This window comes from Hoplias malabaricus, chromosome 10 (genome assembly GCF_029633855.1).
Source record: "Hoplias malabaricus isolate fHopMal1 chromosome 10, fHopMal1.hap1, whole genome shotgun sequence".
NCBI classification, from domain to species: domain Eukaryota; kingdom Metazoa; phylum Chordata; class Actinopteri; order Characiformes; family Erythrinidae; genus Hoplias; species Hoplias malabaricus.
The window spans coordinates 31,110,370-31,127,926 of record NC_089809.1 but is presented as its reverse complement, the minus strand read 5'-3'; the positions used below and the strand labels follow the sequence as shown (position 1 = coordinate 31,127,926).

Genomic DNA, 17,557 nt, shown 5'->3' with positions numbered 1-17,557 from the left:
AGCAGACAGCACGAACCATTAAAGCACTTCACTGAAATAAGTATAATCTAAACCCAGCTAAAAGGAGAGCAGTATGGTGTCGCAGAAGTTTCAATATTTTAGCTAGAGCTGCACGATATGGCCAAGATTTTCATCACAATATATTTCTTAATTTCGGTCAATACAATATAATTCTGATATCAATATGAACAATAAAAAAACTGCCAAGAACTGAAAGCACCATTACATCACAATCAAACAAAAACATCTTGGTTTTGTCAATATTAACATTTTTAAACTAACTTTGACAAATTGAGGGTAATGAACAGTGCCCTGTAATGAACATCAGTTAATGACAGATTTTGTAAATGACATATAGAAAATAGATATAAAAATCATATCATTTTATATTGTGACATATATTAATAATGAATTATTGGCCAGCCCTAACATTAGCCATTTTCTGATATTTCTTTTCCGCACCCATAAACACCTGAATAAACCTGTAATACGCATAAATCTGCCCAAGATATCTCCTCAAATCATTACCAGTCCATCAATAGTTCCACACAATGGAATATATGATGTCTCAATAAGTAAATCTCTAACTAGGAGCTGTCAGGTATACTATCTAATTCTGAGTAAGGATGCTAACTGACTGAGAAAAAGCTAATTTCACAAAAAAGGAGCTCATCATAGGAAAGTAGAAGAAGCAGCACTAAACCACTGGCTGACCAGAGAATCTTGTTTTGGTTAGTGAGGTTGTGGCCATGTCTTTGCAGTGCAGACACAGCCACACAGTGGCCACACACGGAAAGGATTCCTGATAGATGTAGGAAAGGTGCACAATAGGAAATTGAATAAAACAGATCAGTATCTCTAGAACAGTAAAGAAAATATTATGAGCTTTGTTTGAATGTTCAATCAGAAAGCTAAATAACTGATCAAGGCTATTAAAGCAATTACTTTTTTTTCTCTCTCTCTCTGTCCAGTGTTATAACAGTATTGAAAAACTCATATCACCCCAGTCATACCACTATAAAAATCAATACAAGGTCAGGTCACTCCTAACTGAAGTACAGTGAAAAGCAAAGTCACATGGGCTCTGGAAAACCACGGTCACTGAAAGAATTGCAGTTTGAAATTCTATAAGGCAAGGACAAGGCTATACAATAATTCTATGCGAATATTCTACGCTACTGATTTCTCTGTGTTTGATCTCAATCACAATGGCCCAAAAGAAACGTGCTGTGGTCAGTCGAGAACATGGTTCAGCTTGTATTGGGAAAGAATGGACATGGAGTTTTATGTGCCATGGACAAAAGGGACTGTTCAGACTCTTATCAGCAAAAGGTGCAAAAGTCAATATCTGTCTTTGGGGATACATCACAAAATGGCTGACTCGCATATGTGTGAAGGTAACACTGATGTGGATGTTGTGATTTTAGAGAGAGATACTTGCTGCCATCAAGGTGACCATGTTTCACAGTACCTTTTGTTCAAGTGCATGATTAATTTCAGTACCTCAACCTGCACACCTGCACATGCTACAACAGTGTGAAAGCAACTGACCTGCCAGCAGTCGTGACCTGTCTGTCTTACATCTGTCAGATATAATTAAGAGTGTCACAATATACACAACAGTAGGGGATGTGGGAAAATATGAACTGTGAATCTAACAGTTTTTTATTTATTCAAGATGCAAAGGTGAGTGGAGCTGAGAGAGCAAGTCTGAACTGGAACAAATCATCCACACATTCATCCCCTGTTTCAGAATACTTCAGTGGACCGTACATTGATCATGTCCTGACACAACTCAACACTAGTGTAATACTAGTGATAATACATTCAAAATATAAACATGTCTGTTGCCACAGCACAAGGAAATCACAAGCAGTGGCAGCTACTTCAGACTAATTACAAATCTGAAAGAGATACCAATATTCAGTCATCATCTAAATCCCTTTATATTTACAAAATATCCTGTAAAATACCAATACATTCAACCTGGTTAGTAAAAAAAAGCAATTATTTAATCTTTGGCAAATAATTGTTCTAGACGATGAATAAATCATAGATTCTTGTTTTAATTGCTATTTACCACATGTCCCAGCTTGTGCTTGACTGACGTTAGAGTGTCTAATTAAGGTTTTGTTACACTGTAGCAGTAAAATGAGGGATGAATGATCAGACAGTTGGGTACTCACTAGCAGGAGACCTCTTTCCTCATACATTTAGCTCAAGGAAAAAGAGTTTAACATTGCAGAGACGATGACAAGCTAATAGCTGCTAACAGAGCAGAATGTAACAAGACGCATTGCTTCACTTGCTCTTTGGGGACTGGACTTTGCGTGTCTGCGCGTTTCTACACTTGTGTACAATTTCAAGTGTGTTAATATAGGTGTAAAGCAATTGTGTATGTGTGTATGTGTGTGTTTGTGAGAACTGAACAGCAGCTGCGTAGGGTGACCTGCCGTGACATTCCTGGGCTGTGTGTTGACTCAGTTATGCCAGCTCGAGTTGCATGACATGCTGCCATCTGCAGTAAGCTGCTTCTTTAGTGTACTGCCTACCTGACAACAGCATCACATACACTACCATACAAACATTTACAATTTCTGTTCAAAAGAGTGACTCTAATAATATAAATCCAATTAAGCTACAGAAAATAATACATACAAGAAGACACACAAACAGTTCGTACAATCTCCAAAGAAAAACATTACCATGATCCTAAGTTTACAAAGCCTAAGGCCAAATGTCAGCAAGAAAGGTATAAAGGCATACCCCTGCATTAGGTTTGGGCCTAATGCTTTTACTTTATGCTTTTACTTCATTTGTAAACTGAGATATAAAGTTTCTAAAATCAGGGAACGGATAGTGTTTATTACTGTATATAAAAACAAAACCTGATGTGAATTGTAGTGTACCACGGTAAATCACAGCAACAATAATAATTTTCATGAAACAATAAAATTCCTTGACTGTTATTTGTGCACTGTAATTGTGATTGTCTAAGACATGTTTGTAGTTTGACATTTATTATTTAGTTGTGCATTGGGGTCATTAGGCTAATGTAGCTAACATGTGATGGCACTTTACAACCACCTGTTAGCAGTGAGCAAACTGATATCCTCAAAGAACATGAAAATACATCCTACACAGCCCAAATACAGTGCAGGTTGTTGGCACTTTCACAGTACTCACTAAACTGAGCAGTACATCATGTAATCAACAATATACCGTACGGTTTGGTTGTTTTAATGATTTGTTTATTGAATGTAGTCACATGTGCGTTTTATTGATTGTTGAACAGCTGATGTCTTGTAACAAGCAAGAACTAGTACGTAAAAAATATTTGTATGTAAATTTCCCAAGTGATAAAAAAGTGTAATTTAAAGTGAAGATGATGTAACACAGAGATGAACATGCCACAGTCACAGAATTTTCTTTTTAGCGCTGTCTCTGTATTTACAAAAAATAAGTGAGCAAAGTGCATGTCTGCACACCTGCTCTAAACTGTGTTGAATCTGATTACCAACTATTCTTTACTGGTCAGGACCCTCAATTTTGTGGCACATACTGTGATCAAAGTTGTGGTATTGGTACAAGTATTTTAATTGTATCACTAATGATTAGTCTATATTATAAAAACAGCATTAGAGTGAATTGGCAAACACATGTGGACTGTGGAGAAGCACATGTGGGTAGGTAAAGGCAAAGCTGGGAAATGAGGGGGAGGGAATGTTCTGAGCTGCAGAGGTGATGACTCTGAAAACAGCCTCACTACTCCATTCCTTCCATCTCCCTGCTCCCAGTGTGTTTGTGTGTGTGTGTTTAAATAAGACTAAGGTCAGTAAAAGACAATTAAAAAGACCAAAGTGCTTGCGTGTGTGTACTTTTGTGTGTTTGTGTGTGTGTGTGCTCTGCTCCACAGTAGCCCGCACATTCCTCCAGTGCTTTATTTTAATGTCTTACTAACTTGGAACAATCACAACAGACACAAACCATCCTCTTAAAGGCATTCAGGGCCACACTGAAGGAGGGAGCATTCCCTCACAGAGACACAAAGCAGCACACTGGAGCACGCTGAGTGAAAACACATAGCCCATCTACTACCTACTATCTGCTTTTAAACATAGACTCACACAAATTGTGATTTATACAGTGACTCTTTGTAGAGCTGCATGGAAAAATGTCACAGCATTTCCCGTTCACAGCCTTTCCCAAGGCCTGTGAAATGAGGAAGAATGAGATTGATACCAGTATTGTGGTAAAAATACACCCATTGTCAAACATCAGTGCAGCTTTTGACTCTAACTAGCCTTTTAAAGAGGTCATTCACTGCTGACTGGGTAGCATTTTACTTTCGTGACTTTATAACTGGAGTGGCATATCTGTAATAGTGCATCTGATTCTGTTACACAACACAGACTCACAACAGATGTTTTGAAACAATAGGTTTAATGTGCCCAGATATTAAACAATAAGACTGGCAATGTCGCAATCTGTCTGTCCAGCCTTTTCACACTGTACAGCATTCAGAAAAGCATTTTACTACATTCCTAACACAAGTTACAAATGTTAATGTTCTTGTGTTTGTTATTAGTACTGTAAAACTTCTCATATGATTAATATTGGAAAGATTATTTCACCAAAAATGAAACGTGTCTAAACAAATAATGTGTATTTTATATTTAAACCATGAAAATCAAAATAAACAAAGACACTAATTCATTCATTCATTCATTTATCTACTCACTTCATCATGTTCAGGGTCATGGGGTGTCCACAACCTACCCAGAATCACAGCGCACAAGTCAAGAACACACCTTGTGGTGCCAGTCCATAACAGGGCATCATACATTCATGTAGTCACTTACACCTGTGGACAATGTTGCATGGCCAATTCATCAACTAATATGCTTCATTAGACTGTGGGAGGACACCCAAACACTCGGAGGAAACCCAAGCACACACAGAAAGAACATGGCTCACAGACAGTTACCTGAGAAGAGAACCAAACTCAAGACACTGACACTAATTGCAGTGCAAATGTGCTGTCCTGAAGACACTAATTATCCATCATATTTATTAATATAGTAATATTTACTGACTGTTTACAAAAATAATTTATTTAAGAAGAAACAGAAGGGGAAAACAGTTATCCGTAAGCGCTTATCCAGTTCAGGGTCGCGGTGGGTCTGAAGCCTACCCGGAATCATTGGGCGCAAGACAGGAACACACCCTGGAGGGGGCGCCAGTCCTTCGCAGGGTGACACACACATTCACTCACACATACACACCAATGAACACTTTTGAATCGCCAATCCACCTACCCATGTGTGTTTTTGGACCGTGGGAGGAAACCGGAGCACCCGGAGGAAACCCACGTGGACACGGGGAGAATACACCAAACTCCTCATAGACAGTCACCCGGAGCAGGACTTGAACCCACAATCTCCAGGTCCCTGGAGCTGTGTTAATTTATAATGCTTTATATTTCTTTTAACTTCTTAACTGTAGATTGCTCTTATTATACACTACACATAAAAATCTGATTGAATTCATTTCTCTAACAGAATTACAAACCGTGTTACTTTGTACACCAGCTTTCTTATAATCTTCCAACTTCTAGCACTAATAGGCAACTTGAGAAAAAAAGGCAGCAGGTAAGCTGGTGACATGAAGTAGGCAGAGTTTGTGCAAAGTTTAACCTTATGCAAATTAGTAGTGAAGCAGTTACCAATGGAAATCAAGGGTGGTAACGGCTTTATCTCCTCTACTGCACTTGGCATCAGTGAAACCATGGCAATCAAAGGTCAACTTGAGTTCAGAAACGCACACAGGCCATGAGAGACTTGGATGATGAGAGATGAAAAGTCACTGCCTGTGTGACATAGCAGCATGACTGGTTCAGCTTGCCCATAGTGGCCATTCTTACATACAGTTGATGTACAGATAGAATTGTACAGACTTACCCTACTTTAACCTCAGAAGCTGAACGTTTGTCTCTTGTGGGCCTATGATGCTGCTTGCATTAGAGAGTTCATCTGTGTTATTGGTCTGAGAAACAATCAGACCCAAACTCTTCATTTTGTTGCTTCTCCACATCACATCTCTTCCATAACATAGAAAAAATCTCAAATTGATATTTAACCTGTCGCTCTCTAGGTGTGTTATTTGCCGTCTGCCTCCAAACTGCTTTTACCAATGACCTTCTGTGTGAACTGGGGTGTTACACTGAATTCTGTCACCACTTTTAACTACATTGAACAGATTTTTTTTTTTTTCCAAATGAGCAAAAATAATACAGTCAAATGTTTGTGAACATCTCATTCTACATTTATTTTGAGGTTACGCTGACCAGTAGGCCATCTGTTTCCTCTGCTGTGGTGACAGTCTGCTCTTCTGAGGAAGATTTTCAACAGAGGTTAGAACTTCTGTGATGATTTCATGCCGTTCAAGCATAAGAAAATTAACAATCAGTTTTGAAACACCAACACCACTCCAATTTATCCCTACAACTTTTGATGGCGCTCCATCACCAAAGAACAAAGGTCCCTTGCTCCACAGCTTAATGCTGAAGGGCTTTACACCCCTCTAGTTAATGCTTTGTATTGCATGTGGTAAATTGTAGCTTCTTCAGATGTTTCCGTTTAATTCTGTTAATGCTTTTCTATGCAGATTTTCATAGAAATCTAGACATCATAGACATTATATTTCTATGTTATTTAATTCATTCATTCATTAGTTTTCTGTAACTGCTTCACCCTCTTCATGGTCACAATGAGTCCGGAGCCTACCCTCAATCGCTGGGCACAAAGCAGGAACACACCCTGGACTTGGCACCAGTCCATCTCACCGCTTTAAACACTCACAGATTCACTCACACAGTCACAGCTATGGACAGTCAAGCTACCAACATGTGTTGTTGGACTGTGGGAGGAGGAAACCAGACAGTGACTTGAGACTGGGGACTGAATGAGCAACTGTCGCCGTGCTGCTCAGCTATGTTTTACAAAACCCAGTTTGTATGTGACTTAAGAAAAAAGGTGTATGTAAATGCATTGCTAATGCTTCTCCACTCTCACAGCAGTTTTGTTTTACAGAATGACTGCTATATGGTTAAACTCAAAAATACTCAGGGAAGTAACTAGTGGTGATAACAATAATATATTGTCATACTGCCCATACTAAATTTCACATTTTAGGGAAAAAAAATCAAAAAAGAACAAAAAAACTAACAAAAAGATTCCCTTCATTTGCTCTGTTGTGTAAAGGAAGCAGATACAGTGGTGGGACAGCAGCTGTTTTAGGCTGATAGCTGCCTTCAAGAAGGAAGTGCAGTGCTGCAGGTCAGGCAGGTTAGACTGGAGAAATGAACGCCAAGAAGCTTCAGTAAAGCTGATGCCTGTCACTCAAGCATAGCCAACGCACAAAAATGAGACTGCTTAGGATCTCTCTCTCTCACTCACACACACGTCCATCATTCCATCATGTAAATAAATATACTAAGATGAAATGAACAACTCAGCACTGTCTTAACCTGCAACCCCATCACTCTGCTCAGCAAAATGACAAATCCAGAGGAAGACTTTAAAATGATGAATGAACATTTTCCTGACAATCCCACCACCCCCCAACACACACACACACACACTACTCATCACTCTGTGGATATGTCTCTGAGGATATGTAATTAATGCCACAAAACAGCTTATCTTATCTTCCAGCATGCACACAGTCAGATTAAATATGAAAGTATGAATGAGTCTCTTTAGAGAAATTCCTAATAAGGATCCTGAAATCCAAGCCAGTGCTATTCTACAAGTGAGCTTTGACCTGGGCTATGTCAGAGGAGAGTAATGACAGCTGTAACGCACACACCCACCCACAGACAGTGAACCCTGTTTTCCACATAAAGCATCCACACATATTTTTCAGCAGCTCTGTACTTTAAGAAGAGGTTTTCAAAACACAAAGCTAAAGAAATGTGGCAGCAATTGGGACACATACATTAATTCATAGTTATTATATATTGCTGATACCTTGACAAACCCAAGCATATGCAAAATGATCATATTATAAAAGAAGACCAAAAACTAAAACATGAAAATGCCAGTTTAAAAGTCAGAAAATACAAAGATATAAGGTAAAAATACAGCAGCTATTCATATTGAGTGTGTATAGGTTTTGTCTCGATCGATTAAACCTAATCTTGGACTAAAACCAACGTTCAATTTGAATTCTCCACTGCAATTTAGTCCTAGATTAAGCTTAAGTCATGTCAGAGAATTCAAGCCAATGACAAAACCTAAACTAAAGATATCTACATTAACATTGCAGCTCTCTCTTTATAAGTCTTTGTCTTAGGTTTAGTCATGTAATATGAAATACATAGGAGTAATCATGGCCTTAGTCAGTTAATACACAGATATAGTCCTGGTGGTAGTCATGTAGTAGTTTTAGTCAAAGCCTTAGTCATGTAGTGCTATATATGGTATTGGAGAGGACATACACTGGGTCTCAACTCAGATGCTGTGTTGATCTGATTTCAGTATGATGTGGACTATTGCAAGGTTATCTTAACTGAAGCAGTATCTTTCTCATGTGAGACCACCGGTGAGCAAGAGAGACACAGACTGTGAGAGAAATGTGGTGTGTAAACTGCTACACTTTAACAACACTCCCAGCAATCCTTTCATACCACAGTCATGAGGTGAAAGGTTAACCTCAGAGGAAAAACAGAGATAGAAGAGAGATACAGCCAATGTCATAGGCTAATAACTTTGTGCTGTACCCTAGAACCAGGGACATAAATAAAAAATGATCAAAAAGCACTCAATACCCAGGCTGTAAATGTTACAGCTATAACCAAGTTTTCCATTTAATTAACTATAAGAACTATACATTAGTTTATGTAGATAACAGAGTTTGAATTAAGCACAATATGAGCTTTTAACCTAATTTCAATAGCAATTATACATTCATTCATTCATTCATTCATTGCCTGTAAGCGCTTATCCAGTTCAGCAAGTCGCAGTGGGTCGAGATCCTACCCAGTATCACTGGGCGCAAGGCAGGGACACACCCTGAAGTGGGTGACAGTGCTTCACAGGGCGACACACACTCACACATTCACTCACACTCTCACACCTATGGACACTTTTGAGTCGCCAATCCATCTATCAACGTGTGTTTATGGATCGTGGGAGAACACCAGAGCACCCAGAGGAAACCCACGTGGACACAGGGAGAACACACCAAACTCCTCACAGACAGTCACCCGGAGCGGGACTTGAACCAGCAACTCTACAGGCAAATGAAGAAACTTTTAATGGAAGTTAATGGAAAAATTACTTTTATTCCAAGTACTTTTGGAATGTGAAGGACAGCTACTAATTTGTTAAGTGTAAAGTTGACAAGAATTGATATATATTCTTTTATTAAAAAAAAAAGAAAGAAAAGAAAAAAGAAGTGATTTGGTCCAATACTTGACATAATCATTTTTTAAAATTGTCGGCTAAGCTTCTGCTTTCCAGTAATTGTATAGGATTTAAATTGGGAATTCTGTCTGCCCCAGATTCCAAAGTATCTCCTTAATTGGCAGGCCAAACAAGGCAGGGGCTAAATAAGTATTGGGTATTTTGAGCTCTGAGGGGTGTAAAAAGTCCTGCATGGCAGAAACTACCAGAGAGAGAGAGAGAGAGAGAGAGAGAGAGAGTTTATTTGTGTTTGCTGGTCGAGGCAATCCCCATCTTCAGTGGCCTAGTGACGACAGCATCACCTGCTGTTACGAAGCACATTAGAGGACGTTAGAAGGCCGCTTTCCTCAATGTTAAAAATAAAAATCTGCCATATATTTTGTTTAAAGTCAAAAATGTGTACATTTTAAAACATTTCGTGTAACATAACGGAAGCCATTTATTGTGAGTTATACAGAAAAACAGTCCTATCACTATAAATTACTGTCATGAGTTAACAATGTCTTAGGGCCTCTAAACATATAAAAGACAGTAACACACACACAAATAATAGACTGTATGAATTCAGAACACACTGAATATCAAAACATATCAGCTATTTTCATAGTGTGAAAGTACCCCCAAATAACATATTACAAATTCAAAATTTAAATCGGACCTTGCGGCTGTTAAATAAATCCAAAAGTTTACAAATACCCCAGCTGTATGCTGTCATAGCAACCGAACTTCCTAATATAGCAAGCACCAATTATTTTGGGGTGGACAAAATGTACTAGTTTAGCATGCAGTTAATCAGTATGTGTATGATGCTATAATCACATTGAAGTGTAGCCCAAGAGAGCGATTACAGTACAGTGTGCATTGGTAGTGATGTTTATCACAAAGAAACAAATGTGTGATTTACATGCCAGCAATGAGTGTTTACACTTCAAATACTTTCCAGTATCTGCCATCAGTAACTAAGCAGTAATGTGTCCACATACACTCCCCCCCCACCCACACACACACACCTACGCACTCTTTCTCTCTCATTCATACACACACACACACACACACACACACATAAACACAATCTATCCATAGTTCAGTTCATGAAACATACTAAAGGTTTAAAAGGGTTGAGTTCTAAAACACTGTGCCTTAACTGCATATGTACCATAAATCTAAGTCAGCACTAATGCACCAAGCAGAATATTTCTTCTGACAGTAATAGACCCCAGAAAAGACCATGAGTTGTTTAAGGCCATGCCCTAAAACAGGTGTAGCGCTGAGTCACGGGGTCTGATTAAAACTCAATGACAAGTTTTGCAAATGGTCACAAGACACTGACACCTGAATGACAACACTCAATCTGAGTCAGAGAGAGAGAGAGTGAGAGAGAGAGAGAGAGAGAGAGAGAGAGAGAGAGAGAAATCATATTAATGATCACTGATTACATTAATACTCTTATGTCACACTATGAAACAGTCATTTTAAAACATAAGCCAAAACTAATAACAAAAAATGAAAATCTTAGTTTAATTTGAAGTGTAAGAAACGTACACTTAATAAAGTGAAAGTTGGATATGACGTTTTTGTAAACATTTATTTTTAAATATTTAGCTGATGCTCAAATTCAAAATGTTTACAGTTACAAGAGTTACAGAGAGAGTGAGAAATAAGTAAAGAAAGAACACAAGATAAATGGGACATCTTGATAGAAATTGGGGAAAAATGAGCGAGAGAGAAACACAGAGAGATATGCACTGCCAGAGATGGCTAGATCATAACCAATGTCCCTAATAAGGAAATCAGGTAGTGTCTGCTGCAGAACAGAGAGAGGCAGAGAGAGAGAAAAGAACGCAGTTTATATAAACTTTTGCTTTCTTTCCCAGCTGTATCAGTCTTCCCAACACACAGAGACGCACTCGGAAACAGACATGTAGTCCGGAGCACAGAGACTGAGGCAGTGATTCAGCACAGAACCCTTGGCCTAATGAGAACAAAAAGTGGGGCGATATTTATAGAGAGAGCCTCAACACTCTGTCTTCCCCAACATCAGCTGCTCAACTCCTCCCAGAACATCAGAGGTAGCAACACACAGGTAGAGCCAAAAGGGGTGGGAAAAAAAATGAGAGAGAGAGAGAAAAAGAGAGAGAGAGTGAGAGAGAGAGATCTAATCCGGTTGCTGCCAAACCATCATGTTAAATAGAAACCTAATAGATTGTATCACAGTATCACTCTTTCTAAGAAACTGTGAAAGTAAAAAATCATTCCCATTTTGGACTCTTCACCAAAGCACATTTTAAAGTTCTTGTGAGTGTATTTAATAGCTTTTATTAGAGAATTATTAGAGAATCTACGGACAGATCAAAGTCTTTTCAAAGTTGACACAGCAAAAGAAAACAGCATTTGAATAAGAACAAGTTTACTATAAAAATTAGCATAAAATGTGTGGCTAAGATCAATGGGACTATTGGAAAATGAATGTAATCTAGGATACAGGAATGAAAGCTTCACTATTTTGTACGTTAAATAAGCATTACAGTGCCCCCTCCCTCTTTCTGATATCTGCTTGTGACTACACTGCTGAGTGCCACAGTTTTATAATGAGAAATGAAAAAATATATATCATAATGACTAAAAGCACTTATAACAGAAAGCTTTTCTGTTCTCTTCAAAGCACAGGGTAACCAACCATATACGATACATTTAGCAGATTAGCATTAGATTTAAAAAACAGAAAAATGTGCCATGTAGATAAAGCCCTCAGTTTTCATTCTGAGCAAAAAAGCAGAAAATTGCTGGATGACAAATTAGGCGTTCCATCAACTTCCTCTCTCAGCTTTTATTATTACTGCAGTGTTATTAAGGTCAAGGCTGGTGATAGAAAAGAGAGTACACATGCTCTCACAACAGACAGAAGCACATATGTAAATCCACTAGAAAATTTACATAATGTAAAGAGGGAGTGACAGTGAGTATGTGTGCCACTCAATACAGCACTCTGCATCTGGCAGACTGAGAGTGACCATGTGTGCACTAACACATCCCAACTTACACTGGGAAGCGTCACTAAATAGATTTGCCTCAAAACAAACTGTCATGTTCAAAACTAGAAACAATAAAAGCAATTCTTGGTTCTATGGGCTCTATGTGTGTGTGTCACTAGTGTGTATCAGTACAGCTCTTAGCACTGGGTAGACTGACACTGAGCACATGTTCTACCAGCATATACACACACACACACACACACACACACACACAGACACCTGTCCACAACTCCCCTCAACTTTACCTTTGTATTTCTCTCTGACGTTCTCGTACGCCTGGACGAAGTCCTGCTCGTCTGCGTTGGGAGGGAGGCAGATGGGTTCATACATGGCCATGGCCAGCACTCTTACACGGGCAGTCAGCCACTTCTCTCTGTCGTCTTCCTTCTCCCTCTGGTGCTGTGGTGGACGTGTGCCTGTATGTGTGTGTGTAGGTCTGGGTCAGTGCTGTGGCTGCTCTGGCTGGCCAATGTGTGCTCTCTCTCTCTCTCCTCTAGCTCTAAAACTTCATTTCAAAAGCCAGCAGCAGCAGCAGCAGCAGCAGCCACACCCCCTCTGCCTCCCCCTCACCCCCAACACTGCCCTGACTGGGAAATACCAGCAACCCGAGCAGAGCACCGCCTCTTAAAGACACACACAAAGCCTGCCTCAGCTTCCCTGAGGTGTGAACACACACACACACATGCATGCACGTGAGCAGACGTTACACATATGCAGTTTTTATGAGACTATATAAGTAAAATAAACACAGACATATTGTAGACATTGGAGCGAAACACAAAAAAGCACACACAATAAACAAAGCACTGTGTTCCATTCCCAAATGATTAAATCCCTGCACAGTTTTTTTTAATTGCTGCATTAACTAATTGTTAAGATGTATAAAACACACACAGGCAATTTCAGATTTCCCACTTTTTTATCACTATTTTCATTATGATATGTTATTATTTTCAGTACAATAGTATAAGTAAAATGGCTTCATTGTGATCCAGGCATTGTGTGGAAAACATTGTATGTTACTCTAAGATTAATATACATTATATACATCTTAACAATGTTATCAAGCAGAAATTGTGATGGATATCCCCTTACATGTGTGTAATTATCGTATTGGTTAAATTTAGTGTATTTTGAACATTTGCAGTTGTCTTACAATCAAATAAACATTAACATCCACTTCACTTTCCTCAAACATAAGCTCAAACCTCACTCTAACTGAGAATCAGTTTATAGTTTGAGTTTTAACAGCCTTGTTTTGTCCTCTCTGATCTAAAGATGTTAAAAGTACACCTAAACTCATGAGTAAAAATCATAAAAACATGTTCATTTTCATATTGTTAAAGAAACTATTAACTTTTAATTTCTTATTCAGTTGTTCTTGAGCTTATTAAAGGGTCAGTAAATCCTAGTCTTAATTGGTGGCCCAGTATTGCCTTCTAACACAGTTACAGTAACTTTGACTGACACTCAAAATGACCAAAGAGCCTGTTATGTTGCATAACGCATCAAAGGAGGCTATCTTTACATACTCAGATATGGCTTGTCCTTAAAGTCTCATTTAACCTTGCTGTGTGCAGCTGTTTGCTAACGGTGAACTTTGTTCAACAACTAAACTTTCATTCACATTAAACTAGTACAAAATGATGCACTGGTTTGTGTATATTTTGAAGTGCAAACAGCCAGTAAGAATGCATCTGCCAGAATCCTGACAGTATGAACACGTTGACGCACTACAGACATCAGATTCTCCATATATTTGTAGACTAATGAGGACATAAGTTTAGCCTGGGAAAAATAACTAATTTAATGTGGAACAGGTAACTCAAATAAGAAACCGGCTTCAGCTTTACGATCCGCACTGCATTTCATTTGAGGCTAAAAACACACGTAATCTCACCTGAAAAACTGAGAAATGCTATTATTAATGAAGAAAATAAACAGTTAACCGTCTGAAAACAACACAATTAATCTGACATCCTTATAGATATTCAGCTGTGGAAAAACACTGAATATTCAACAGTGTGACTAAGCTCCAGCTCAGAGATGTGAGCTGATTTTAGAATGTCCTCTATCAGAAGAGCTCAAATCTAACCTGCATTTCTAGTCTCTTAAAAGTGATCTGGAAACTATTGTTAATAATTAGACAGAACTTTACAAAATACAGTAGCATCTGTTGATTGTATTATGAGCCAGAATTGTCCATATGTTCCATGAAATAAGCATTACATCCTGTTTTCCTTCCTCTGCTTTGCCAAATCCAAAGACTTTCTCTAGGCACACCTACAGGCATGAAGGCCCTATAACTGCACAACTGTCCCTCCCTCCAGTCACAGGAGCAAAGCTGTACTTGGGGCACATTTACAGTCTTTTCACAACTGTGTGTGGTTTCTCTGCTGGCAAAGATGCAGCCCCGAGACGTTCCTGGAAGGAAATACGATCAGTCCAAACGGCAAAAAACCCCAAGCTCACTACACCAGACAGACCCCTACTTTGACTACGGATGGAAACTGTTTTCATTGCCATGAGCAACGGCTTTGAGAATGAAGCCATTAGGATACCTAATGGTATTAAAAGTATCTTCAGTACCAGAGAAAGGACAATCGAACAGAGCAGCAGAAGTTGTTTTAAAGATGATATTTCTAGGGTTAATTAAAAATCAGGAGACATGATTTGCAAATATAAATATTGTTATAATTAAACCTCAAATATGTTCGCCGTTTTAAATTTCTAGGAAACAATGGTACCACAAACATCTTAGCAATATAACATGCAGGATTTTAAGGCCGATTGACGCCATGCTGCTTCTGAGATTGGCCTGAGACTTACCTAGGCTGCATTGTTAATGCGCACTGTATTAAAAACAAACTCTGCTTGCTCTGGACTTGTATATATTACTCAGGGTAACAGGCCTTTCAGGTAAAATTAAGAAAGGAAAATACTGCCACACTTTAAATGGCTTTTTTAGTTTTATTTTTCTGAGGTGCCGGTACAGTGGTGCAGCAGGTGGTGTCACAGTCACACAGCTCCAGGGACCTGTGGGGTCTGTGAAGAGTTGGTGTGTTCTCCCTGTGTCTGCGTGGGTTTCCTCCGGGTGATTGTCTGTGAGGAGTTTGGTGTGTTCTCCCTGTGTCTGCATGGGTTTCCTCCGGGTGACTGTCTGTGAGGGGTTTGGTGTGTTCTCCCTGTGTCCGCGTGGGTGTCCTCCAGGTGCTCCGGTTTCCTCCCACAGTCCAAAAACACACATTTGTAGGTAGATTAGCTCAAAATTGTCCATGGGTGTGAGTGTAACAGTGTGTGTGTCGCCCTTTGAAGGACTGGCGCCCCCTCCAGGGTGTGTTCCTGCCTTGCGCCCAGTGTTTCTGGGTAGGCTCCGGACCCACCTCAACCCTGAACTGGAAAAGTGGTTACAGATAACGAATGAAAAAACTATTTCTGAGGTCCCTGGCACCCAAGAGTGGTAAAGCATTCACATGTCATCATTCATGTTCACATTATTAATAATTATTGAAAGGTGGGGCTAAAATATAAATAGAAATTGATCTTCAATCACAATTTTTGTCAGAAAAATCACAGTTCAGTATTTTCTCCATATCATTCAGTCCTATTAATAAATCAGTAAGTGGTCCAAGTATTTGACATTTCCAAGGAAGGCAAGTTATTAAGTTCCAGGGTGTGTCTGTACAGATAACAAACCCATCTTCAGTTCAGGTGAATAACTTTAACAACCCTCCCAACTGCACTGGGATAAAACCCAAACGGATACATATATCCACACTTGTTGCTCCATTCATAATTCCTCCAGCTGAAAGACCAGGATAGCTACAGTGAGGAGAGCTGAGTAGTGAGGTGTGAATTTGTAGCTCATCTAAAGGAGCTTATTTTTAGTCAGCAGCTAAGTGTCAGAAAAGGAAACGAGGTAACGTTAGCATAAATGTTTATGAGCTGACAACTTTTAGAACGATAAAGCCTGTGTGATGCTGAACACTGTAAAACATCCAAGTGTTTGATTCCTTATTTGAGTGTCGCTGTGAACGTGTCCTGAGATAAGACAGTATCCATTGAACTCACAAATCTAGCCATAACCCGAGAAGGCCTTGCATGGCAGCCCAGCTTACATTCCTCCAAGCCACAACAGGTGTATGTGCTAGTGGGAGAACATTACTGAAGGATTATGTTACAGAGGGCATCCAGCATCGGATGTGCAAATGTATACGTGGCCTGTGGGTGTGTGTTTGTGCACAATATCAAGACATGGGACCCTATTTAAAAAGAAATTCAACCAATCAAGGCATGAAGACTAAAAGAAGACTAGCACCATTCACACTGACCTGAGAATAACTTCTTTACAAATAACACTGAACTCTAAAGTCACCCATGCTGTAAATTAATGCCCCATATGCTTTAACGCTAAATTTCAAAGTCTTAAGATATATAAAAATCCCTCTCAGTAAGGTTGGAATTAAATTCTGAATAATTTTATGAATATATTATTTCACATTTGATTTGTTAACCATTTAGGGAATTATTTGGAAATTTGCTGCCTATCCTATGCCCAGTCTGGGAGTAGAACCGTACCGCCAGTACAGCAGTGACCCCTGGGGTAGTAGACGGTTAAGTGCTTCTCACAACATTCAAGAGATTAAAAGTAATAAAACTAATGCAGATGCAAAGAGACGCAAAGATCAATAACCTTAATATCCTTATTGATTACGGCTTTTTTTTAAACCTATTAAGCCTTTTAGAAAAACTAACTAAAAACTAAATTTATATCTTGATCCAGAAGATGGCGTTGTCCCTTTCTATTCAAAACAAGGGTTCATTTTTCAGGGTCATTGTTATGAATAGTTGGATAGGGTAGTGGATAACATTTCCACCCCACAGTGATTCTGGATATATGCTTTGAGAAATATACCAAAATGAACTTTGTTTATAATGTTTGTCTACTTCATATCAAAGCACATCTCTCATATATTTGACTGTAAAGTTAGTATTTTGAACACTGATTTTTGTCAGTACCTGTGCTGTGCTTCCTTCCATTCCTGTCATGCGTGTCTA

At 39.0% G+C, this 17,557-nt stretch overlaps 1 protein-coding gene across 2 annotated transcripts in view; it reads right to left on the bottom strand.

Annotated features, from left to right (window-relative positions):
• plecb (plectin b) overlaps positions 1-17,557 on the bottom strand; it is a 144,158-nt gene that overhangs the window by 113,141 nt on the left and 13,460 nt on the right. Inside the window, exon 1 of one of the 2 annotated variants that reach the window (XM_066682343.1) lies at positions 12,745-12,875. The exons of the other annotated variant lie outside the window; for it this stretch is intronic. Within the exon in view, the coding sequence (XP_066538440.1) occupies positions 12,745-12,835 (91 nt within the window). The 5' untranslated portion in view covers positions 12,836-12,875. Of the gene's footprint in view, positions 1-12,744; positions 12,876-17,557 lie in introns of those variants that run through there. 2 annotated transcript variants of the gene reach the window in all.